This window comes from Somniosus microcephalus, chromosome 3, assembly GCF_052327205.1.
Source record: "Somniosus microcephalus isolate GS21.2 chromosome 3, FLI_Smic_1.0, whole genome shotgun sequence".
Taxonomy (NCBI): domain Eukaryota; kingdom Metazoa; phylum Chordata; class Chondrichthyes; order Squaliformes; family Somniosidae; genus Somniosus; species Somniosus microcephalus.
The window spans coordinates 48,638,569-48,663,841 of NC_140989.1; the positions used below are offsets into that span (position 1 = coordinate 48,638,569).

Genomic DNA, 25,273 nt, shown 5'->3' on the forward strand with positions numbered 1-25,273 from the left:
CTACATCTGACGCGGTCTAGCCCAAGGACATCACTACAAACTACCCATCAGAAAGTTTGCTTGAGCCATGAAAAAATAAATTCTCTCCAGATGATCTAGCCAAAAATTGGTGTGTTTCATCAAAATGGGAAGTTTCAAGAACAAATACTAGTCAATCTGATATTCAAACTCTGGCTTCTTAGTCAAGGGTCCAACATTCTGCTACTGGCACTATCAACAATACCCCTCCCTTGCTACTTTTAGCCTCCTCCATTTTTGCAATAGCTGCTATCACCCAATGATTTTTATACAACTAATAGCTTTATAAATAAATACATAATCAGGAAATTCTATATCCAGAATAAATTTTAAGAAAATTACTGGTGGTGGGAGTGTTAGAATTCCATTGGCCTTTAACAAAGATTAATGGCCAACAGCTTTTCTACAAGCTTTTTTTTAAAAAAAAAGAGAAACATCACTGAAAGATTAGTGCCCATAGAGCAGACAAGCAAGGGTGAGAAAAAATAAATAAAACATGAAGAGATCAGCTAATGCCAAGTTTAGGTTTTCAAAGCCTGAAGGTTGTAGGAGAAAGGAATGTTTGAGGGAGGTATAGAGCTCCACAATATTGAATTCCTGAGAATGAATTAGAGTAGGAGAAATGTAAGAAGTCACACAACACCAGGTTATAGTCCAACAGCTTTATTTGAAATCACCGTAATTTCAAATAAAGCTGTTGGACTATAACCTGGTGTGTGACTTCTTACATTTGTCCACCCCAGTCCAACACCGCATCTCCACATCATAGAGTAGGAGAGTTTAATAAGTCTTGATTTCAACATTTTGAGGATGCAGGAAGGAGGAAGATTATGTAGGATAGATTATTGACAGTTTAAGAGAAACAAAAGAGGCAAGTTCAGAGCAACATTGACTATACTAAATGTGAGTATAATAAAAGCTTAGAATTTTATAAAGTAGCTGCTGTATTGGCTGAATTTCATTGTTTTATTATTTTTCATCTAAGTCGTAAAGTTAGATATCAGTAAGCCCCTGCAGCAATTTGTAAGGAAGCTGGGAGGGCAAATACTTCAAAGGTCAATGATAGGAGATTACTAAAAGAGGCTAAAATCATGGGAAATAGCCCATTGGTATCAGGATATTCAGGCTCTGGCCCACAAGACCATTAAAAGCATAACAATCTCGAGGTTTAAATGAAGGTCTCTTTCTCTTCAAGAAAAGCTCTTGAAGGTACAGAGAACGAGTCCTGTTTCCACAGTAAGGAATGCCACATAAGGAACTGGAACAGTAATGTTCCTATATATTCGTGGATAGAATCACTGACGAGAGAAAATTGGTGTAATTTTTGAGTCAGCTTATTTAGCCAATAGTAATAGACCAAACCGAGCTATCCCTTTATAGCAATCTTGTTGGGCAACTGAACTCACACCACCATGTGGCCACTTTCTAGCAATCTCACTGGCAAATAATAATTGTTCTATATGTTAATACTGCTTTCCAGCAATCTCAGCAGCCAATAATCTTTTGATAATTCTAACTATTTCATGTTTCTCTGGTAGAGATCTGACCCTATGCAACTAAAGGTAAGTTAGGCAGAGGTTTATATTCAGCAAGTTTGAGTTTATACAGTAATGACAACCTGCACAAATAATCCTAAATCTAAAATTCTGTACCCTTTAAGACTTAATCCCACAGCACTTAACAGTAATGTTGTCAGCCTCCTCCCCTTTGGCAGAAATGCCTACCAAGTGCAGATGGCCAACTTGCCTCTGGATATTTCTGGGAATCAACTGCCACTCATGTATCATTACTGTTCTCACTGTGACATAATTAAACCTCCAATTGTAATGCAGTATTAGAACACGTACTGGTTTTTAAAATATTTGTTTTGTTGAGCAAAAAAGACAAAGCAGTTACAAAAGAAGAATGTGGATAGACACAACACTAGGCCCAGGGATACAGAGAAAAGCAAAGTATAGCACAGGGAGAGAGTAAAACCCAGCATCGGCCACAGACACAAGAGCAACAGCAAAGGAGATGCTGTGGTAATCACAAATTCCTGCTAACTGCTGTCATGGGCAGGAACCTCTTGCTCCCATCGCTAATGGGATCAAGTTGACGACTTAAGAATAGCTCCAAAAAAAAATCAATGTGTGAAAGAAAAGGTGTTCATCCATCATCATCCAGGCACTGGATGATGCCAAAGATTCATATGTTAATGTGGCTTGTTAGCTGAAGAAACTTACAGAAGCTTTCAAAAGCTATATCAAGACAAATGGGGATACATGTTCAGTGGTAGACACCCCTGGATTTTCTCTGTGGATAGCACCATCTGTTGCTGAAGTGGTCATTCCTGGCCAACTTCATTATCTTTCTATGGAAGTAGACCTTGCATTTACTTATATCACATTGGACTGATGGTTTAGTGTGCAGTTACTGCCTGAAACTCATTCCAGTAACAGACGAAAACAGCCTCTTCTAGTTTTGGCTGAGAATTCCAAGCAAATCTGACAAGAGGTCGCATTTTGTTTTGACTAATAGAGGTCCCATGAAGGCATGTGAAACAGTGCTTCAATCCTGAAGACTTGCATCTCATGAAAATAACAATATGCACTAAACCTTTGGAAGAAATCATTTTCACTGGGGAGCTTTGCTCATGTAAGAAGAGCAGAGTTGCCCAAATGCTGACAAGCAACTGATGCAACTGTACACAATATGCCTTTGTAGTGTACAAAAGGAAAATTAGATGAGCAATGCTTTAAAAATTACAATAATTTATACGAATAATTCTTCTGATTCTCCTCTTGTTCCTTCTATATTGCAAAACACATTTTCATCCCTACATTCTTACTTTGTTGAAATCAAGACTCATTGCAGATCTTCTACTTGAACTCACTATTTTTCCAAAGTCCTAGATGTAGAAATCTTTGGCCCGGAATTTGCAGTCAGCGGCAAAGCAAAAGCGTTCACCGCTGGCCCCAAAGAAAGCTGCCCACAAAGATCTCGTGATCTCTGTGGCGAGAAGTTTGCCTTTTTTGACATACGACTGAGGTCAGTGTAGTGGGAATCCCATAGCGTGATCTGCTGTGATGTCAACAAGCAGTCTAAGCAGCCAATCACAATGCAGAATTCTCAGACAGGGAAGCAGGAAGTGAAGAAGTTGCTTTTATTCTGACTTTTTTAAAAATGTTACAAAGAGCAAAACTAAGATTGGGGCTCTCACATGGGGAAAAGGTAAACCTGAAATAAATATGAACAAACTTTTAAAAATATAATTGATTTAATAGTTTCTTAAAAACTGCAATTTATATTATAACGGAAAAATTTGACACTACACAAAACTAAAATTAGTTTTTCAGGGCCATAATGTTTGTTTAGCAGTCAATATGCTGGTAAAACTTCAGTTACACCGAATCCAACAAGGTCTAACTTTTAATTGGGTATTTAACAGCGATATTACCGTGGAAAAGCCCAAGTTTTCGCCAGTTTCACTGATTTGCCCGAGTCTTGATTTCAACAAAGTAAGGATGTAGGGATGAAAATGTGTTTTGCAATATAGAAGGAACAAGAGGAGAATCAGAAGAATTCCTGACTGGGAATTAAACATACCAGGTTATTTAACAATCAGGAAGGACAGGCAGGAAGGGGCGGTGGGGTGGCTATGTTAATAAAGGAAGGAATCACTGTAATACAGAGAAATGATATTGGGTCAAAGGATCATGATAATGAAACAGTTTGGGTGGAGATAAGGAATAATAAGGGGGAAAAAAACACTAGTGGGCGTAGTCTATAGGCCTCCGAACAGTGGCAACTCTGTTGGACGGAGTATTAATCAGGAAATAGTTGAGGCTTGTAATAAGGGAACAGCTATAATTATGGGGGATTTTAACTATCATATTAACTGGACAAATCAAATTGGGCAGGGCAGCCTTGAGGATGAGTTCATTGAGTGTATTAGGGATGGGTTTCTTGAGCAGTATGTAACTGAACTGACCAGGGGGCAAGCAACCTTAGATTTGGTCCTGTGTAATGAGACAGGATTAATTAAAAATGTCCTAGTAAAGGATCCTCTTGGAATGAGTGACCATAACATGGTTGAATTCCATATTCAATTAGAGGGTGAGAAGGTTGGATCTCAAACAAGCGTGCTGAGCTTGAATAAAGGAGACTATGAAGGTATGAGAACAGAATTGATTAGAGTGGACTGGGAAAATAGATTAAAGGGTAAGATGGTACATGATCAGTGGTGTACATTTAAGGAGTTATTTTACAACTTCCAAAAAATATATATTCCACTGAGGAAAAAAGGGTGTAAAAGAAAAGATAGCCATCCGTGGCTAAGTAAAGTAATTAAGGATAGTATCCGACTAAAAACAAGGGCATATAAGGTAGCCAAATTTAGTGGGAGGATAGAAGATTGGGAAGTCTTTAAAAGACAGCAAAAAATAACTAAAAGATTGATTAAGAAAGGGAAGATAGATTATGAAAGTAAATTAGCAAAAAATATAAAAACAGATAGCAAAAGTTTCTACAGTTATATAAAAAGAAAAAGGGTGGCTAAAGTAAATGTTGGTCCGTTAGAGGATGAGACCAGGAAATTAATGGTGGGAAACATGGAGATGGCAAAAACGTTGAACAAATATTTTGTATCAGTCTTTACGGTAGAGGACACTAAAAATATCCCAACACTGGACAAACAGGGGGCTCTAGGGGGAGAGGAGCTAAATACGATTAAAATCACTAAGGAAGTGGTACTTGGTAAAATAGTGGGACTCAAGGCGGATAAATCCCCTGGACCTGATGGCTTACATCCTAGGGTCTTGAGGGAAGTGGCGGTAGGGATTGTGGATGCATTGGTAATAATTTTCCAAAACTCCCTGGACTCAGCAAAGGTCCCGGCAGATTGGAAAACTGCTAATGTAACACCCTTATTTAAAAAGGGTAGTAGGCAGAAGGCTGGAAACTATAGACCTGTTAGCCTAACATCTGTGGTTGGTAAAATTTTAGAGTCCATTATTAAGGAGACAGTAACGGGATACTTGGATAAACATAATTTAATAGGACAAAGTCAGCATGGTTTTATGAAGGGGAAGTTATGTTTGACAAATTTGCTTGAGTTCTTTGAGGAAGTAACATACAGGATGGATAAAGGGGAACCAGCGGACGTAGTGTATTTAGACTTCCAAAAGGCATTTGACAAGGTGCCACACAAAAGATTATTGCTCAAGATAAAAAATCATGGGATTGGGGGTAATATTCTGGCATGGGTGGAGGATTGGCTATCTAACAGAAAGCAGAGAGTTGGGATAAACGGTTCATTCTCAGACTGGCAATCAGTAACTAGTGGTGTTCCGCAGGGGTCAGTGCTGGGTCCCCAACTCTTTACAATCTATATTAACGATTTGGAGGAGGGCACCGAGTGTAACATATCAAAGTTTGCAGATGATACAAAGATGGGAGGGAAAGTAGTGAGTGAGGAGGACATAAAAAACCTGCAAAGGGACATAGACAGGGATTTGGCAGATGGAATACAATACTGGAAAGTGTGAGGTTATGCACTTTGGCAGGAAAAATCATAGAGCAAGTTATTATCTTAATGGCAAGAAACTGGAAAGTACTGTAGTACAAAGGGATCTGGGGGTCCTGGTGCACGAAACTCAAAAAGTTAGTATGCAGGTGCAGCAAGTGATCAAGAAGGCCAATGGAATGTTGGCTTTTATTGCTAGGGGGATAGAATATAAAAACAGGGAGGTATTGCTGCAGTTGTACAAAGTATTGGTGAGACCGCACCTGGAATACTGCATACAGTTTTGGTGTCCATACTTAAGAAGACATACTTGCTCTCGAGTCAGTACAAAGAAGGTTCACTCGGTTAATCCCAGGGATGAGGGGCTGGACATATGAGGAGAGGTTGAGTAGATTGGGACTCTACTCATTGGAGTTCAGAAGAATGAGAGGCGATCTTATTGAAACATATAAGATTGTGAAGGGGCTTGATCGGGTGGATGCGGTGAGGATGTTCCCAATGATGGGTGAAACTAGAACTAGGGGGCATAATCTTAGAATAAGGGGCTGTTCTTTCAAAACTGAGATGAGGAGAAACTTCTTCACTCAGAGGATAGTAGGTCTGTGGAATTTGCTGCCCCAGAAAGCTGTGGAAGCTACATCATTAAATAAATTTAAAACAGAAATAGACAGTTTCCTAGAAGGGAATTAGGGGTTACGGGGAGCGGGCAGGAAATTGGACATGAGTCTAGGTTCGGAATGGTCATGGCCCTGTGGGTAGCGGAGCAGGCCCAGGGGCCGTATAGCCTGGTCCTGCATAGCCTGGTCCTGCTCCTACTTCTTGTGTTCTAATTCTGTGTTAGATTTCAGGAGATGGTTCTATTCACAGGGATTAGTGGAGACATCGAACAGGCTGCCAGCTAGGTGTCCTTCAAGAGTAAATTGGGCCTGTTCCTGGCTGGGGTGGAGATTACCTTTTACAGAAGGTAAGTACTGTAGGAAATACAGGGACAGAGTGATCTCCTGGACGAGTTTCGATCGCCTAGATGGGTCGGAGAGGAATTTCCCAGATTATTTCTCCCAAATTGGCCATTGGGTTTTTTATCTGGTTTTTCGCCTCTCCCGGGAGATCACATGGGTTCGGGTGGGATGGAGAGTGATAGTAGATTTGAGGTTAGGATCAGATCAGCCATGATCTTATTGAATGGTGGAGCAGGGTCGAGGGGCCGATTGGCCTACTCCTGCTCCTATTTCTTATGTTCTTATACGTACATTGATTGCCGTCTATGGAGGGGGGGGGGGGCAGTACAGTGCAGCCAGTGTCGGAGCAGTGAATGGCTGACCACTACTTCAGGATTTCCACGTTACGATGCGCTACATCCTGAAGTTGCGGTCAGTTTCAAAGGGGTAACAACAGCGAACGCTGTTCATTTGCTGTTATTACCCACTTCAAATTCCAGGCCTTTATCTACATCAATTCTTCCTCTCATCCTCCCCACTCCCACCCCCATCCTTACTTTCCCCTAGAATCTTCAGGCTTTTAAAACGAGAGCTTGTCATCACTATCAGTACTTCCGATTTACCTTGTCCTCTTTTATTCTTTGCAATCTATCTAACATTTGGCACCTCACATTGATTTCTCAATTAAAAAAATACAACAAATGTAAAACCAAGTGTCCAGAGCCATTTATTGCCAGGCAACAAAGCATTGCTAGTCTGTAGTTTAATTTAATTGATTTGCCCAAGTAGGTTCATCATTTATGGGCTTTAAAAAAATAAATAAACAGATGATCTTTTCTTATGATTATAATTAACCCAAGTAAAAGTTATTTTTACATTGCCAAAACAGACTAGTAAGTTAGGAGGGTTAAAAACTAATTGTGTAACAAGATGTGTTTAATGTATTCCAGAAAGAAACATGCAAAGAACTCACACTACATATTCTGAATCATTGTCACAAAATGGCTGATCATTATTTCCTACTGTGGCGTACCGATCGCAGAAAGGACACAATCCGCTTTCCATTCCGTAGACTATAAATCAGGCGTCATGCCTTTAAGAAGGATCACACCTTTAAGAAGCTCGATCTGCAACATAGTTAAGCCCAGAGCGTGGGAGGAGGGGTCGAAGCTGTGCACTGATGAAAGGCAGTCGTACTTTGTGTAGTCTCTGGCTCCATTTTGTGTTCAGCATGCAGCCTCAACAATTAAACCTTTTCTGTTGAACCTCTCCGAGTTCAGTATTTTTTGCTAGGAGTACGTAGACTCCTACATTGGTGACCCCGATGCTCAGGACGACTCCTAAGCGTAACCATGGCTGACACAAACGCAGTTTCTGTGAAGCTGCCGGAGTTCTGGGAGAACCTGGCCACCGCCTGGTTCCTTCAAGCCGAATCGCAATTCCGACTCCGCGGCATCACCGCCGACGCAACGATGTACGACTACCTCCTCGCCTCCCTGGGCAGCTCCACAATCACGAAAGTCTGGACAACACTACAAAACCCTCTGGAGGAAGGCAAGTGCGCACATCTCAAGGCCGCGCTCATTAAAAAATTCACAGCCTCCCAATTCTTGCGAAACTGCCACCTCCTCGACCTCCCAGGCCTCGGTGACTCCACGCCATCAGACTTGTTCTCACACATGCTTGCTCTGACCGACGAAAAACCGCCCGGCTCCCTCTTCCGCATGCTCTTTATCCGCCAACTCCCTCCCAGCATCCGCCCGGCGATCGTGGCGTCCAGCCTCACGGACCTCGAGGCCCTGGCCGATGAAGCCGATAAGCTCCTGTCCGCCAGCTCCAACCACGCCATCACCCCCGACCTGGCCTCCGCAGCGTCGGCGCGCGCTCCACCCTCTATCGCGCGGCCACCAGGCCCCCACGTCCCCCAAGCCCTCCGACCCAGGGCTACTGCTACTTCCATACCCGGTTCGGCGCACGGGCACGCCGCTGCAACCATCCCTGCACGTTTCCAACCGCCCCCACACCGGCCTACATGATGGCCGTGGGGCAAGCAGGCGCGCGGCTGTACGTTATGGACAGCGCCTCCGGACGCCGTTTCCTATGCGACACGGGCGCGCAGCGCATCATCCCCGCGTCCGCCCTCGAGATCCAGCGAGGCGGCCGCGGCGCTGCACTGGCTGCCGCCAACGGCACCGACATCCGGCACCCGCACCGTCACCATCGACCTCGCAGGCCGCCGCTACCACTGGGAGTTTATCACCGCCAAGGTGCTCTCCCCGCTCCTCGGTGCGGATTTCCTGTGCGCCCACGGCCTGTTGGTCGACATGCCTCGGCGCCGCCTCATGGACATGAACACCATGTCACCTATCCCAGGCGCCATGGCCCCCCCCAACCCGCCGAAATGGCGTGGCAGTGCCGCGCCCGCTCAACGGACGACTACTCAGCACTCCTGGCTGAGTTCCCAGCCCTCACCAACCCGACCTTCTCCGCGAAGGTTGCTAAGCACGGGGTAGAACACTTCATCCCCACCACAGGCCCACCGGTGTATGCCCACGCCCGCAGGCTGGACCCGGCCAAGCTGGAGATCGCGCGGGCCGAGTTCGCCACAATGGAACAGCTCGGCATCATTCGCCGCTCCAACAGCCCCTGGGCCTCCCCACTCCACATCGTCACCAAACCCGACGGGGGATGGCACCCCTGCGGGGACTACCGGCGCCTAAACGACGCCACCACGCCGGATCGGTACCCCATACCGCACATTCAAGACTTCTCGGCTAGACTGGCCGGCCGCTCAGTCTTCTCCAAAGTCGACCTGGTGCGCGGTTACCATCAGGTGCCAGTCCACCCCACAGACGTTCCCAAGACGGCCATAATCACCCCTTTTGGGCTATTCGAGTTCCTCCGAATACCCTTCGGCCTCAAAAACGCGGCCCAGGCCTTCCAGCGGCTCATGGACTCGGTCCTCCGGGACCTGAAGTTCCTCTTTGTCTACCTGGATGACATCCTGGTAGCTAGTTCCTCCAAGCAGGAACACATCGAGCACCTCCGCACCCTGTTCCAGTGGCTCAGTGAGCACGGGCTCATCATCAGCCCAGCCAAGTGCCAATTCGGCCTCAGCAGGATCGAATTCCTCGGCCACCACATCACGCAGGACGGAGCCATTCCCCTGCCCGCCAAGGTGCAAGCCGTCCAGCAGTTCCCCCGGCCTACCACCATCAAAGGCCTCCAGGAGTTCTTGGGGATGATCAACTTTTACAACCGCTTCATTCCCGGAGTGGCCTCCCTCATGCGGCCCCTACATGAAGCCCTCCGGGGTAAGAAAGACAGAATGGCGATCGAGTGGTCGGCGGACATGTTGACCGCCTTCGACTGACCAACGTCGCCTGCGGCCCGTCCGCCGTCAGTCAAATGCGACACCTCCTTGGCGCAATCCCGCCCCGTAGTCCCAGCGTCCTGGCGAAAACGGGTGTTCGACATCGTCCACGGCCTCTCACACCCCGGCACCCGCGCGTCCATTAGACTGGTGGCCAACCGATTTGTCTGGCGCGGCCTGTGCAAAGATGTGCGCATCTGGGCCAGATCCTGCATAGCTTGCCAGCGTGCCAAAATCCACCAGCACGTCAAAGCCCCACTTGAGGAGTTCACCGTGCCAGAAAGAAGGTTCGACCACGTCCACATCGACCTCGTCGGCCCCCTGCCGCCATCACAAGGTCACACGCACCGGCTGACAATCGTGGACCGTACCACCCGTTGGCCCGAGGCCATTCCACTGACGTCCACCACCACCGCCGACATCGCGAGGGTGTTCATCGGTACCTGGGTCGCTCGGTTCGGCGTCCCCTCCGACATGACGTCGGATAGAGGCCCACAGGTCACCTCTGATCTGTGGACTGCCATCGCCCAAAACCTCAGGGTGGCCATTCACCGCACCACGGCTTACCACCCCCAAGCCAACGGACTGTGCGAGCGATTCCACAGGTCCATGAAGGCGTCCCTCCGCGCCAGCCTCGAGGACGAGGCTTGGATCGACCGCCTCCCGTGGGTGCTACTTGGCCTACGCTCCGCGGTCAAGGAAGACCTGCAAGCCTCAGCAGCGGAACTCGTGTACGGCCAGCCGCTGCGCGTACCCGGAGAGTTCCTGCCCACCGCCACGACCCCCTGGTCGGCTGACCAGCAACGCCGCGCTTTCGCCAACCGAGCACAACAGTTCGCTCCGGTACCCACCGACCGGCACGGCGAACCAGCAACCCGCGTACCACCTAGCCTGCACATGGCCAAATTTGTTTTTGTGTGCCATGACACCCACCGAGGACCTCTATGGCCCCCATACGACGGACCCTACAAGGTACTCCAGACGGGGAACAAGTTCTTCCTACTCGAAGTGGGCGGCAGAACTGACAAGGTGTCGGTTGACCGGCTCAAGCTGACGCACCTAGAGCCCGACGAACCCATTCAAGTGGGCCAGCCCCCACCGCGGGGCAGACCGCCTAAGAGCCCGACGCGTCCGACCGCCCCGCTCCCGACACCAACCGCCAAGAGCCGTTCCGGCCGTGCCATCAAGCCGCCACGCCGGTTCGTACACTCCCTACTAGCGGATTCTGGAGGGAGCTGTGTGGCGTACCGATCACAGAAAGGACACAATCCGCTTTCCGTTCCGTAGACTATAAATCAGGCGTCATGCCTTTAAGAAGGATCACACCTTTAAGAAACTCGATCTGCAACATAGTTAAGCCCAGAGCAGGGGAGGAGGGGTCAAAGCTGTGCACTGATGAAAGGCAGTCGTACTTTGTGTAGTCTCTGACTCCATTTTGTGTTCAGCATGCAGCCTCAATAATTAAACCTTTTCTGTTGAACCTCTCAGAGTTCAGTATTTTTTGCTAGGAGTACGTAGACTCCTACACTACGATCAACAAAATGAGATCTCTGGGGTTTTATCAGAGGCCAGCACCTGCAGAATTTTCCCTGCTCATTTTCCCAAAGCTCCAGCTCATTTTTAATTCTTCAAAACACATCATCGGTGTGACCTGCGCATGGTGCTTCATATTATATCATCTATTACTTTAAAACACAGTAGAACCCATTTAGTAGACATGTTCACAATGCTAAGCTGGCGGTGCAGGGCAAGTATAAAACATTTAATTGTAACACATCTGGAAGATCTAATAAAATTATACGTATTATGTAGTAAAATAGTCGATGGAGAATCAAAACCTCTCAACAGCCAAGACTCTCAAATAAAGTCAAGATGGCCTGGATGATTGCCAAAAATCAGTACAGTGCTTACAAGTGAAAATTGACATTTGGGGCCAAGAATGCTTTTTAATTTCCTGCCTGCATGAACAAATCAAGTTTTCTGACTTAGCATTTCTGTGTTACAAGATATATATACCATTAACTATCAGCTAACACCCCAGTCATTATTGCATAACAAAGGACTGGATTCATAAATTCACACATTAAGCTTCAAAGGTCTGCCTATACTGTGGCATTGACTGTGCCAGAATAACTAACCAATTTAAATGAAGAGATCTAACTAAACCTTTAAAATTTAAACCAACCTCTACTGTTATTACAGATCCTGAATTAGTATCCATCACACTTGTAAAATCTGCTTGCATCACCTTCAAATGTACCTCAGAAGTTGGCAATACAGTTAAGGCTTCTGTGCCAGCATAAACTCTAATTCATCCGCGTAACTTGCAAAAAATATGATTAGCGTCTGCACTAGAACAAAAGGCTATAATGTCAAAGAGATATTCATACCATACTTTCCTTCAACCGTTTCCAAAAAAAATTGGGATTGATAATAAAAAGGTAAGTACTTCTATATTTTGTTAGGTTTACACAACTATATCAAATCATCATAGAAATAAAAGACAGCAGAACCTGCATACCTGAGTGCCAATATGTCTAGATGTAGAAGGTAAAATTAAATGTACTAAAATTGCAAGTCTAGTTTGGGCATGAACACTACTAGGAGAGGAAAAATGGAGATACTAAGGCAGTGTTTAGTCTCGAAGTAAAAAAAAACAGGCTACACAAAATCTTGCTTCCATATAATGGAAATGTTTATAAGATACAGATAAGTGATAAAATAAGTGATAAAACAAGTTGTAATACAATCATAATAGGAAGCAAACTAGTGGTTTCTTTGCCACTATGATCAGCCATGGTTGTTAAATATGAAACACTGTCTTGGCTGATGGGTGAAACACATTACTTTCTGGGCATACGTGTAGCTTTAACAAAAACACTCCGATCCGTATAAAGAGCTGTCAATGTGATAATGATTTCTGAAAGCAGCACAGTGGACATTGAGATTTGCAAACAGAAATGGGCTGAGAAACTAAGTCGGATGGTAATCTGTTGAGATGTACCAACCAAACTACACGGACACAGAACTGTCACCACTATTAGTGATTTTTGAGTTTTCAGTCAATTTTAACTCAGCAGGTATAGTTTTACATTAAGCTTTAGGGTATCAAAAACCTGGAACAGCTTGTCCTTCCTGCTAAAGACGAATATATGGGTAATTTCATTCTGTAACACTTAATGTGACTTTTTATTACATTTTATCATTTTCAGATGCTTCTGGAACCCAATCAAGATAGATTAGAGTGCAAAAGGGAGACTAAGGTCTCTTAAATTCTTTTGATGGCTTATCATGATGTATCATCAAGTTAAGCCACATAGACCAAAAAGTTCCCAGGTTCAATTATTAGTCTGTGTCAGTTGCTCAGGCAGCAATAGAGGTGCTACAATTGACATCTTCTCCCCTAGTTTGGAGGGATGAAAGTTCCCACCCCTTATGCATATTCAGTAATTCCTGTTGTACATGTGCATACGTGGGGTACAACAAATGACAGGACTGGGACATCTGTGGTATCATTCCACAGACAAATAGCCTTTTCGTACTCATAGTAAAGACTTAAACATGAATGATAACTACTTGGGTGAGCACACACGGAACTGTACTCCAGTAAGGAGTCAATGCCTTCCGGGCAGGAGTGGGGATAAAGCTAGCATAGGAAACCGGGGAGAGGAAGAAGAAAAAGAGAGATTTTCCACTAAAATATCAATCAGCAAAATGTTATATGGTTTTTTTTGTTTTGTGTGTTCCTCATTTTGTGTGCAAAAGCCACTTCCTTATTGAAGCTTGTTTATGTCAGATTCTGGGAGAATGAGGGCCACAAGAGCTAGATGTTTGCGTGAGTGTGCTTGATAAAAAAAATTTCCATGGCTTTAATTTTATCCTTGGCCACCTTTGCTACTGAGTAATGCAAAATACTCATGATAATTTTTATTTTGCAGCATGATATGGGCCGCGAAATGCTGCACCTTAGCGCCGGGAGGCAAGGCCGGTTTGGAGAATAAAATGGCGGCCGCCTCGCTACCGGCCACTTCCGGGCGGGACGTGCGTGTATGCGCTGGCAGTATGCAGAGTAGGCAGAATGTGACGTCAGTCAGCATGCAATGCTGATTTGATGCATGACTTGGCATTTTGGGTGTCGCCGTTCCAAACAACGCCCTCTCCTAAACACACACAACTGAACGTGCGTTCAGCTGCACGAGGGACCCCTGCCCCACCAGCACAATTTAAGGGATACATCCAACTTGCAGGGAAGTTGATTATTTCTCTTGTACTGGCTCTTGCAGAGTTTATATCAATACTGGCTTGCTGGAAGACATTTATAACGTTGTTAAAGTGTGCAGGGAGTGCGTTGGCTGCTAGGGAAGGCCTCTGACTACACCACATGCTCCCAGTCATGGGAGCTCTACTTGTAGTCTCCCTCGCGTTGCAGCACGACAGGGAGCTAGAGCAGAGGCAGCAAAGGCTCGCAGAAGGAGGAAATGGAGGGGGAGGAGGGCTCTCAGCAGGAGGCCTTACCCACCTCGGGTCTTCAGGGAACACTTCTCCTACATGCACCTAAGCCAGGAGCAGTGTGTTTGGCAGCTCCGCTTCACCAAGGAGGTGGTCACAGAACTCTGCCACCTCTTGGAACCAGACCTGCAGCCTCAGAACAGGGCGGCGACGGCTCTGCTAGTGGCCCACAAGGTGACCGTGGCCCTGAATTTTTTCACCAGTGGTTCCTTCCAGGCTGGAACAGGCGACCTAGCAAACATCTTGCAGTTCGCAGTCTATTGCTACATCTGGGAGGTCACAGAGACTTTGTACTCTGAGCGAAGTGACTTCATTGTCTTTTCTCTAAACAGAGAGAAGCAGGAGGAGCACGTACGTGGCTTTGCCAGGATATCAGGCCTCCCCATGGTGCAGGGCACCATCGATTGCAGTGGCTTTGCGGGTGCCGCATATCAATGCTGAAATGTACCGTAACCGCAAAGTGTACCACTCACTTAATGCGCAGTTGGTGTGCGACCACTCCCAGCACATCATGATAGTGAATGATCGGTATCCTGACAGCAGTCATGATGCCTTCATCCTGCGCTAGTCTGCGATGCCAGCAATTTTCCAGCCACCACATCGAACCCAAGGGTGGCTGCTTGACGACAAGGGCTATCCGCTCTATACCTGGCTGATGACTTCCCTCTGCAACCCCATCACTTGTGGCCAGCTCTCATATAATGAGAGTCAAGCTGTCATGAGGAACATCATCGAGCAGACCATCGGGTGCTCAAGCAACGGTTCCGCCGCCTTGACCACTCAGGAGCTCTCTAGTGCTCACCGGAGCGGGTGTCCCAATTCGTGCTGGTCTGCTGCATCCTCCACAACTTGGCCATCATGAGGGCGCAGTCCTTGGCACCACAGGTTCCATGACCACCTCAGGAGGAGGAGGGGGAGGAAGGGAGGAGGAGGAGGAAGGGAGAAGGCAGCCTACAAATCCACGTTCCAGACAGGCTGTCCGTGAGCACATCAGACTCCGGTTCCCCTGAATGAAACCCCAGATCCCCGTTGCTCAACACTTCCCCACCTTACCATCCCTCTGTCACTGAACATCACAGCATCCTCTTGGGCTAATGCTGAAATGAAAGCCACCACAAAACAAACATTCCAAACATAATTTATAAATGATTAATTCCAATATTACATTACAAAGTCAACTAATCACCCTTGTGCATTCCCTTAGTGTCTGTCTTTCATGTGCCTTTGCCTATTCTAGTGCTCCTACGAAGTGTTACCCCAGTGGCTGCAGCATGGCTGGTGAAATGCTGCTGACTTTCCGTGGGGGGACATCACAGATGGCCTTGCAGGATGATCTTGAGCAGCTCTGGGCCTAGACAGTTGTAGACTGCACCACCTAGGCATGGGCGGCAGCAGTCTGGGCTGGCTGGCTGACAGGCAACTGTAGCGGCATTGGCGGAGTGGCAGTGGCGGGAGTATGAATGCCGTCATCCTGAGAGAGAACAGCAGGTTCGAGCTCAACAGAGCCACTGCCACTCCCCTGGTGCGGCGCCTCAGCATTCCTAGCCATCTGTTGGAGGACAGATTGCTGCATTGCTGTGACACCCTGCAAGCCCCTTTCCACGCTCGTAAACCCAGCCACTATGGCAGCAGCCTGAGCTTGCTTGGCAGCAAGCTGAGCCTGCATAACAGAAGTCTGAACTTCCACTGCAACACTCAGATGCTGGGTTGCTTCCGCATGTGCTGCGACATCGCCCATCAAACTCCGCATCATGGTTGGGTCCACAAGTGCTCTAATGGAGTTGCCCATCACTTCCATCCTAGAAATCATGGGTTCCAAGCTCTGCGCAAAGCCCCGTGCAAGGTTGGAGCTGGACTCCAACATGCTCCTTTACAGTGACAAGAGGCTCTCTGGCAGGCCCGATATTGCACCAAGCATTTGTGTGCATGCCCATCACCCTTCTTCGAAGTCCTCATCTGATTTCTCCACAGCATAACTCGTGTGTGACCTCGTCCTCCGGGAAGTTGGCACCTGTGCTACCCTTTCCCCCTGCCCTGGCTGCAGGCCACTCGTGCCCGGTGACTCACCACGTGCAGATCTTGCCTCTATACGATCTTCTAAAGTTCACGCAGTGCCATTTTCTGAGCTGCTGCCTGGGAATGTCAGATCGAGTGACACTGTCTGTTCTTCTCTATCACTCTCTTCCTCTACCTCTTCCTGCACAGGCTGGGTTGGTGGCAGTTCTTGGGTATCTAAAAGGGGAAAGGCACAAGGGTCAGGCTGTGGTGAGGGAAGGAAGGAAAAACAAGATGTTCATGCTTACACCATCAGCAGCTTGTGAGAATAGATTGTGAGATGAGGGGGAAGTGGGATGCGTGAAGGAGGATTAGGTATGAGCATACCTTCATCATCAATGCTTACGGCCTCAGTAACGGCCCCTCCAATTATGTCCAGAACCGTCTCCTCCAGCTGGGTCAAGTTTTGCAACCGTACTTGCCCCCCACCTGTTAGCTCCTGCTGGCACCAGTTATGCACCACCTTAGCCTGCAAGAGAAAGGGAAGTGTGTCAGTTGTGTGGTGATGTGCCTGTCATGGTTGAATAGCTGGCAGTGTGTGCAAGCTGTGAGATGTGGGTGTGAGGATTGCAGCAGTGCTAAGTGTGTGAGGGTGAGGTGAAGCTATGAATGGGAGGTATGAGTCGTGATTGATAAAGCTTATTGGTAGGTGAGTGATGGGGGTGTGGTGCATTAAGCAGTGAGAGAGGCCAGTGGTGCGGTTGGTGGGATATTTGAAGATGTATTCACTCACCTTGACCACCCGTGTGAGGTCATTAAACTTCTTTCGACACTGGATCCAAGTCCTGGGGGAAAGACTGGAGGCGCTGACTGCTTCAGCTATTTCCTCCCACTGCCTTCGTACAGACTATCTGGAAGGCCTCCTGACCCCCTGTGGGTAGAGAACCTGTCTCCTCCTATCGACTCCTTGCACCAAGGCCTCCAGTGTTGTGTCCGAGAACCAAGGTGCTCGTTCTCTGTCCTGTTGTGAACCTGCTAACTGCCTCTTTGCTTAGCTCCACTCAGAATGAGGTACTTCTTTCACAAAGCAGGCAACCTTTAAATACAGAGCAGACTTCCCGCGTTCAGCGCTGGGCTCAGTGTTTCAATCATGTTAATGAGCAGGCAGCACGAATTTCACATGCTGCCTGCATTACTTTCAACGGGTGCGGGCAGATCGTGCATCACCATTGCCGCGCCAGTTTTCGGGCCTTAAACAATTTAGCCCCCATGGAATCCACAAGTATAAGGCCCATGTAAATGTTTCCTGGTTTACAGTTTTAATTTCAGATGATGAATTAACTTCATCAATTGCTTTTTTTTTTAAAAAGGTAGGAGTAATACAATCAGGTAATCATTTTTTTTTTAAACAAAGTCACATATCAAAGATACACTACACCAGATGGGGCCTCACCATCATCTAGTGAAGATAGGACATGACTCACAAGAGCCAGCAGACAATGGTGCACTGAAGGGTTGCAAACAATAGAGCCTGGAATTATTTTTTTCTTTTTAAAAAAAGTCTTTGCGGTACAATACTAGTGCACACTGCATGTCAGTTGCTTTAACACGAGTAGTTACTGAACCCAGCAATGCATCCAGGTTGTAAAGTGTAATTTTCAAAATGCACAACAGACAACCAAGGTAATTGAGAATGAGTTCGGAAGGCAGTTCATCATGTCCCTCTCAGAGATTCCAGCCTGGATTTACCCGATTTTCCAGTATAAAATCAGACATCCACAATAAAGTAGGTGGATCTGTTACACCAAATCTCCACTCGCTCTACATCGTGCAATTTCCGGTGAGCAGGGCATGTTGATGTAACGTGTGCCTACTTCAAATAGGCTTGAGTTATTATTTTGAGTGCAGGGAGGTCCTGCATGTCATTTCCTGACATTTTAGCACATAGAATGTCCTTTCCTAATAATGCCCATGTGAATGGGGTTCCAGTGTTCCGAGTTTAAAGTAAATATATGAATGATCAGGGAAAGAACACAATAATGTTAATGTCATTCCTAAACTGCTTTTCTTTTTTTGTGTTTTTTTAAAAAACTACTGGCATCTAGATTCTCAAGTCTTTCTGGCAATTGTTTTAATTTTTCACCCAGCATCATTACTACCACCAATAGTAATTCACTTATCTGAGGTACAGGTAGAACGTCCCAAATCCGGCAACCGCGGGACCGAGGCCAAGCCGGTTTTCGGGTTTTTCCGGACTTCGGAACGTGTTTCTGATGTCCGAAATCAGGAAACGCCCGAGCCCAGGTTGCGATATTTCCGGACTTTGGACATCAGAAACATGTGCCGAGTCCGGAAATGCCTGGGCCCAGGTTCCGGTTTTTGGTAAGCCTCCCTCGGGGTGTCCGGATTCCGGAACATTTTACAGATTCCGGACCCCTGCCACCAATCGTCCCAGAGTCCTGATCTCCAGATTTGGGACGCTCAACCTGTATTTGCAAGAGGAGGATCTTCAGAGATGCCAAGCAGGTCAGGCTGCAATATGCCCATCCACTGCTTCTGTGGACAGAGGTGAATAAACATCACTGTCAGCTGATTAGTGCATGGGGAGTTCCTATTCCCAAAGGAAGCTGTGATAATTGACTCAATGGCACCAATGAAATAAATGAGTGCCTTACTAACCATAATATTGGATACTTCCTCAGAAACACCCCAATCCCAGTAGGTAATTATTTTAGTGGCACTGCATGAAAGAAGGGATGGCAGGGTCATCAACAGCTAGCATACCCTTATTAGACACAACACCAGCATACCCCAACAATCGTGTCTATAAGCCCTAGCACACTTACCTGGCAAAGGCTATGGGAAAACAGTCTTCAAATTGACCCTCCTGTGTCTGTTAATGCAGCGTGGGGGTGGGGTAGGAGGTAAGATAAGAAAGTGAGAGCAAAAGGCTTTCTAAAACAGGAAGGCTGCAAGGGCAGTCATATTTGTCAACGGGAAAGCTGTGAGGGCTTTTACGGAGGTGAAAAGATTAGAAATGCTGCAAGATAGTTAGAAGTAATCTTGTTTAAACCAATTAAGAGATCCCACTGAGGTGCACTTTGCATCATTACACGAAGGTAAGTTGTACTATTTAAATAAAATAATCAAATGATAACTGCTGTTCCGTATGTTTACCTAGTGTGAAATAAAACAGTTTATCGGTTAGAATTATCTCACCAAGGGTTTTATCATTGATAAGGTACTATTGTTATAGCCAATACAAGGAGATATAGGACTGTGTGAGTCAACTCCAACAAAGGCAAGACACTCAGACTGCTTATGGGAACAACCAATGCCACTGTAACACAGAAGATATCTATGGCAGACCTGGAGTTGTAACACTTGTACATAAATCTGGATATAGTCAGGCATTTACTTGTATTAGGATTATGAGTGGTTAGTCATTTTAATAGGAACGAAAAACAGGGGATCCGAATATTTTACGTATTTACTTCTTCTATAATTTCTTCTTTAGGTTGTTCATCAGGGCCATCACTGGAAGAGTCAGCACTAGAACTATCATCTTCATCGTAACCTTCAAGGGCTTTAAGGTCTTCGGCATCAATAATTCCAAGTATATCATTTTCTTCCACTTCCCGCATGTTACCAATTTCTTCATCAGAAGAAGTGTCATTAGTCCCATCCAGCTGTGGGATGGATGGTGCATCAACCTTGATCTGTTGCTCCTCTGAAGCTGCTGCAACCATTAACAAGGTCTCATTTACCTGAATAATAAATAATAAAATCAACATTTAATTCTTCAAAACAAATAATAACCAACCTATAAAGCAATAAAATGCTACGGTAACCTCAAGATCTCCAACCTGGTTTAAGGTGGCCCGACTATATCCTTGCGTGAGTTTGAGCACAAAGGGGGAAAAATTGGGTTGCTTTGTGCTTCCCGTTAGCGCCCATGCCGCTCATGCCTCCCGCGAAATTCAGCAGGAGATTAGTGCCGGTGGTAGCGCCCCATGGTGCTGCGCCTCCAGCGATGACGTCATCGCCGTGCACAGCCCAGCCGCAAACTTCAGTTGCCGGACGATATGTCCAACAGGGTCAGGGTGGCATTTTTGCGGCCATGGCGGCGCAAATTAAAGGGCAGGTGCCGGGTGGCCATTTGTTTTTGGGCAGCCTGCTAGCACCTACCTCCTTGCGCTTCCTCATGCTGGGTGCCGGCCGCGATCGGTCAGCCCGGCACGCCTCTTGACCTGACTACTGTAGAAGTTATTAAATTAAGTTGACCAATTCAATAACTTGTATTCTCTTTAGAAAAAACAGAAGTTGTCTCCATGGATTTTTGATATTTTCTGAAGTTACATTTTGTGGGAATTTGCAAGGAGAAGCACAAAACTCTGTCCCTGGGAGAAAGCTCTCTGGAAAACTAACAAAATAATAGGAACATAGGAACGTACAGAAACCTTAAAGATTGCTGCAGTTCATCTGGTCATTAAACCTGTTGACAAGGGCGATGCTGTTGTTGTTTGGCGAACAGGTCTTTACCTTGCGGAGGCTGAACGTCAACTCTCAGACACCTCCTCCTACCTCTCCCTGGATCACGACCCCACCACCGAATGTCAAGCCATCATTTCCCAGACCGTCACTGACCTCACTTCCTCTGGCGATCTCCCTCCCCCCACCCCATTACCACCCCCTTTTGCCTTGCACCATCATCACTTTCTGTCTGAAGCTGAACCAGACTGTTCGCAACCTTGGTATCGTGTCTGACCACAAGATGAGTTTTCAACCACATATTCCCGTGATTCCTCCCCGCTTCAGCTCATCTGCTGCTGAAACCTTCAGCTTGACTATTCCAACACACTCCTGGCCGGCCTCCCATCTTCCACCCTCCATAAACTTAAGGTCATCCAAAACTCTACTGCCCATATCCTAACTTGCACCAAGTCCCATTCACCTACCATCCCTGTGCGCACTGACCTACATTGGCTCCCGGTTGAGTGATGCCTCAATTTTAAAATTCTCATCCTTGTTTTCAAATCCCTCCATGGCTCGCTCCTCCCTATCTCTGTAACCTCCTCCATCCCTACAACCCTCCGAGATATCTGCACTCCTCCAATTCTTTCCTCTTACGCATCCCTGATTTTAATCGCTCCACCATTGGCGGCCATGTTTTCAGCTGCCGAGGTCCTAAGCTCTGGAATTCCCTCCCTAAACCTCACTGCCTCTCTACCTTTCTTTCCTCCTTTAAGACTCTCCTTAAAATCTCCATCTTTGACCAAGCTTTTGGTTATATCTCATGTGGCTCGTTGCCAAGTTTTGTTTGATAACGCTCCTGTGAAGCACTTTGGGACCTTTTACTACGTTAAAGGCACTATATAAATGCAAGTTGTTGTTGTATTTAATCACTCCTGCCTTCCACCCTATCACAGACCTTTTGCTCTTTCCTCTACCCCCCGACCCCCAAACCCTTTCTCCCTGCCTCTGTTTTTGCTTAAAAACTGTTGCATCTCTAACACTTTCCAGTTCTGATGAAAGGGCACTGGCCTGAAACATTAACTCTGTTTCTCTCTCCACAGATACTGCCTGACCTGCTGAGTATTTCCAGCATTTTCTGTTTTTATTGCAGTTCATCTGGTTGGCTCCAGAGTCGATAAAATATTCTATTCCACAATACCTACTACATCACTCTATCAAATCCATTCCCCCCGTCTTTTTTGGGGCTATGCCCTCTTGTTGTATAATCTGAGACTATGTTAACCATTTTGACATATTGGCCTAGAAATTGGGTTTTGGCTTAGCTAGGGCTTTAGCGCCGGAAATTAGTGCTGGCGCTAAGTCCCCTGCGCGCGCCAAAAATTCAGTGGCGCCGCGCCCAAACGGCTGCCGGCGCTACTGAAGGGTCTTAGCGCCTGGAAAAGGGCGCTAACTGCCGTTTCGCGCCGCAATTCCGGCGCTGCGGCACCCGATGCGGTGCGGCAGGCTGGTGAAGTGCAGGCCTCCCCCTTCCGTTAAGGAGGAGCTGCCTGCACCCGGCCGCGGCCCGCGCAAATCTGCTTAAAAATGAGCCCGGCACCTCGGACAAGTGCCGGGCTTGCATCTGTTCCGGGGGGGGGGGGGGGGGGGGGAAAGAGAAGTCCGGGGAGGGAGCTGCGGGCAGGCGGCCGGCGGGAAAGCGGCCGGCCGCTGCGGGGCCTTTAATGCGCCGGCGCTAACTGCAGTAAGGCACCTCTGACAAAACGCTGGTTGCGGCTGCCACGGGCGAGGCGGCCGCAACTCAATTTCGGAGTTCGGGCGGGTTACCACGGCAACCGGGACGCTGCGCACACCGATGACATCATCGGTGCCGGCGCAGCGCTACCGGAGCAACGCCGATTTAGGGCCCCAGGGAATTTCACTACTGGCCATAACTCCGGCGCAAGGCCCTCTAGCGCCTCAAATGAGGCGCTAAGGCTACTGAATTTTCAGCCGATTGACCTGGATATGATCACCCGAGCCTTCTCCAAGTGCAAACTATGCAGTTCACTGGTACCTCAACATGCTATGTAAGACATGGATTCATGCTTGCGATTTCAAACACGAACTTTGGATATCTGCCACACCATCAATGTAGATTCTGAGCAGAGATTACTGCCCCGATATTTACAGGGAGGGAGTGGGAGAGCGTGTTTGCAGCATGTTTGGAAATCTAGGGAAGGCAGAGGCCCTGCCGAATTTAACGGCAGGACCTCTATCATTTTTTTATTCCACATCCCGCCCGCAGCCAGCCAGATTGACAGGCCGGCCGGCTGCCAAGCAGGAAAGCCGGCGGTTGAAGGCTGCAGCAGGGGACCATTGGGGACAATCCCCATCAACTGCAAAGAGCGCAGGGCATAAGGGGGCAAGCGGGAAAGATCGTGGGGCATCGGCTGATCACAGTAGTGAGGAGAGACCATGATCAGCAGAAAGTTTGCTTGAGTGGCCGGGGGGAAGCACTTCTGCTCCTCCTGACCCACAAGCAATGCTATAAAAAAAGCACTTACCTGCTTGATCCAGCTGTTTCAGTCTCCACTTAACTGCCGGGTTTCCCGAGCCCTGGGAAACCCGGCCAGCCAGCGTTAAATTTAAATCAGGCTCCCAACGGCACTAATGGGAGCCTAATTTAATATTATAATAAACTGTCCCGCTTCTTGAGAGCGGGACACAGACACAGCACGCAACCCGCTGCCGTAAAATTGGCGGCAGGCGCATATGCAGTGGGTTGGGGACGCGTTACGCGATTTAAAAATTTTAATCCCTCCCCCGACATTCTCCCGCACGTCATGGGGGTTAAAATTGCTCCCTACGTGTTTCCCCATATTTTTCCCCTATAACGGTGTAGAGGGAAGAAAGGAAAAGAAAAATAAGACAGCAAGTCATCCTGGGCATTCATTCCTCATGTACTTAAGGCTGGTACAAAAGTAGCGGAGGCTTAATGATATGTTGCCTGGCTCCTCTCATAACAAATAGTACTGTGAACCAACAAGCTGGGATTAATATGAGATAATTAGTTATCTTTCTTGTTGTGTCCAATACTCCAGTTTGTATTTTTAAGCAGGTAGAAATGCAGTATAATGCACAACAGAACAACTTTTTGTGCCTCTACTTCTCAACTTCCATAAAATGTAGCTTCTGACAACTTGATAAAATTTTACAAGTCTGTATACTAATTTGTATCTTTCAGTATTCATTTTTTCTAAGCACTCTTACCTGGGGTGCAAACTGTTGGACTACACACTGCTCAGAAACACACTGCGATATATTCGTTCCTTCGTTTGGTTCAGATGCTTGATTTTGGACAATGAGCGCAGGTGCTAGAGGAACTCTGTCTGAATCTTGAATTAACAGATGTTGAGTCTGGCCTGTGGCTGCTTGTTCTTCCACAGACTGCTCTAGCCTAGTTGACTGTGTGGATACTAGCTGCTGCTGTGTTATTGTTCCTGTGTTTCCTACGGGCTGTCTCTGAATAACAATTCGTGGCCCTGTCTGTACCCCGATCCCAGAGTGTTGCAAAACTAACTGCTTCATTGTACCCTGTTGTTGAATGTATACATGTCTTGGCATAACAGGCTGTTGCAGAATGGACTGACCAGCTACATCGAAAGATTGGTTTGTCAGCAACTGCTGATGTGAGGAAACTTGACCTGAATTGGATTGTTGGAGTGTGGGTGCTTGGTCTTGGGAAGACTGCGGAATGACATGCGCTTGGCCAGAAACTGAGTTTTGCTGGATGAGAGCTGTCTTCCCTGTAACTGTATTTACTTGGTGAATGATATGGCGAACAGGCTGCTGGAAATACTTCTGGCCTGCAGCACCTTGGGTTACCATTACCGGTACATTGACCTTGTACATATGACCTAGAAAAGACAAAGATTGAAGAGAATCAACAACAATATTATAAAAGGACACAGAAAAAGGGAAGGGAGATAGGATTAGAATAGGCAGCACCAGAAAAACCACAATGGGCTGAATGGCCTCCTTCTGCGTTGTAAGTTCTATGATTCCAATAGCAACAGCAACACTGATCTCTAAAAATATGCAAAAAATAGTAGACCCATTATCTGTGATTCTTCCCCAAGGAAAGTTGGTCTACCGATCATTGCCTTTCCTGAGCCCTGTAGTAGCTTATTGTGGCAGCTTTCAAGAACAGGAATAAAGTAAGAATACTATTCATATTTAGATGAACAAAATAACAGGCATTACACAGTGCTAATAAAATTGGTTAAATAAACAAGGAGCAACAGCAGAGCTTAACATGGCTTTTCATTCCATTCAAAATTAAGATTCAAAAAAGTGAAATGTATTCTACTGAATATTTAAATTATTATGGTCAACCGCCAAAACTTTAGGCCAGAGGTTTCCAAACTTTTTTTGCTGAGCCCCCTTTCAGAGATTCATGCCCAAGGCGCTCCTCCCTTT

The 25,273-nt window shown here is 46.7% G+C and overlaps 1 protein-coding gene across 1 annotated transcript in view; it reads right to left on the reverse strand.

Moving 5' to 3' along the window:
* The window catches only part of gtf2a1l (general transcription factor IIA, 1-like), an 85,863-nt gene that overhangs the window by 16,845 nt on the left and 43,745 nt on the right, over positions 1-25,273 (reverse strand). Inside the window, exons 6-7 of the mRNA XM_085980345.1 lie at positions 24,065-24,711; positions 19,834-20,106 (exon numbers count right to left, since the gene is read on the reverse strand). Coding sequence (XP_085836471.1) covers positions 19,834-20,106; positions 24,065-24,711 — 920 coding nt within the window. The remainder of the gene's footprint in view (positions 1-19,833; positions 20,107-24,064; positions 24,712-25,273) is intronic.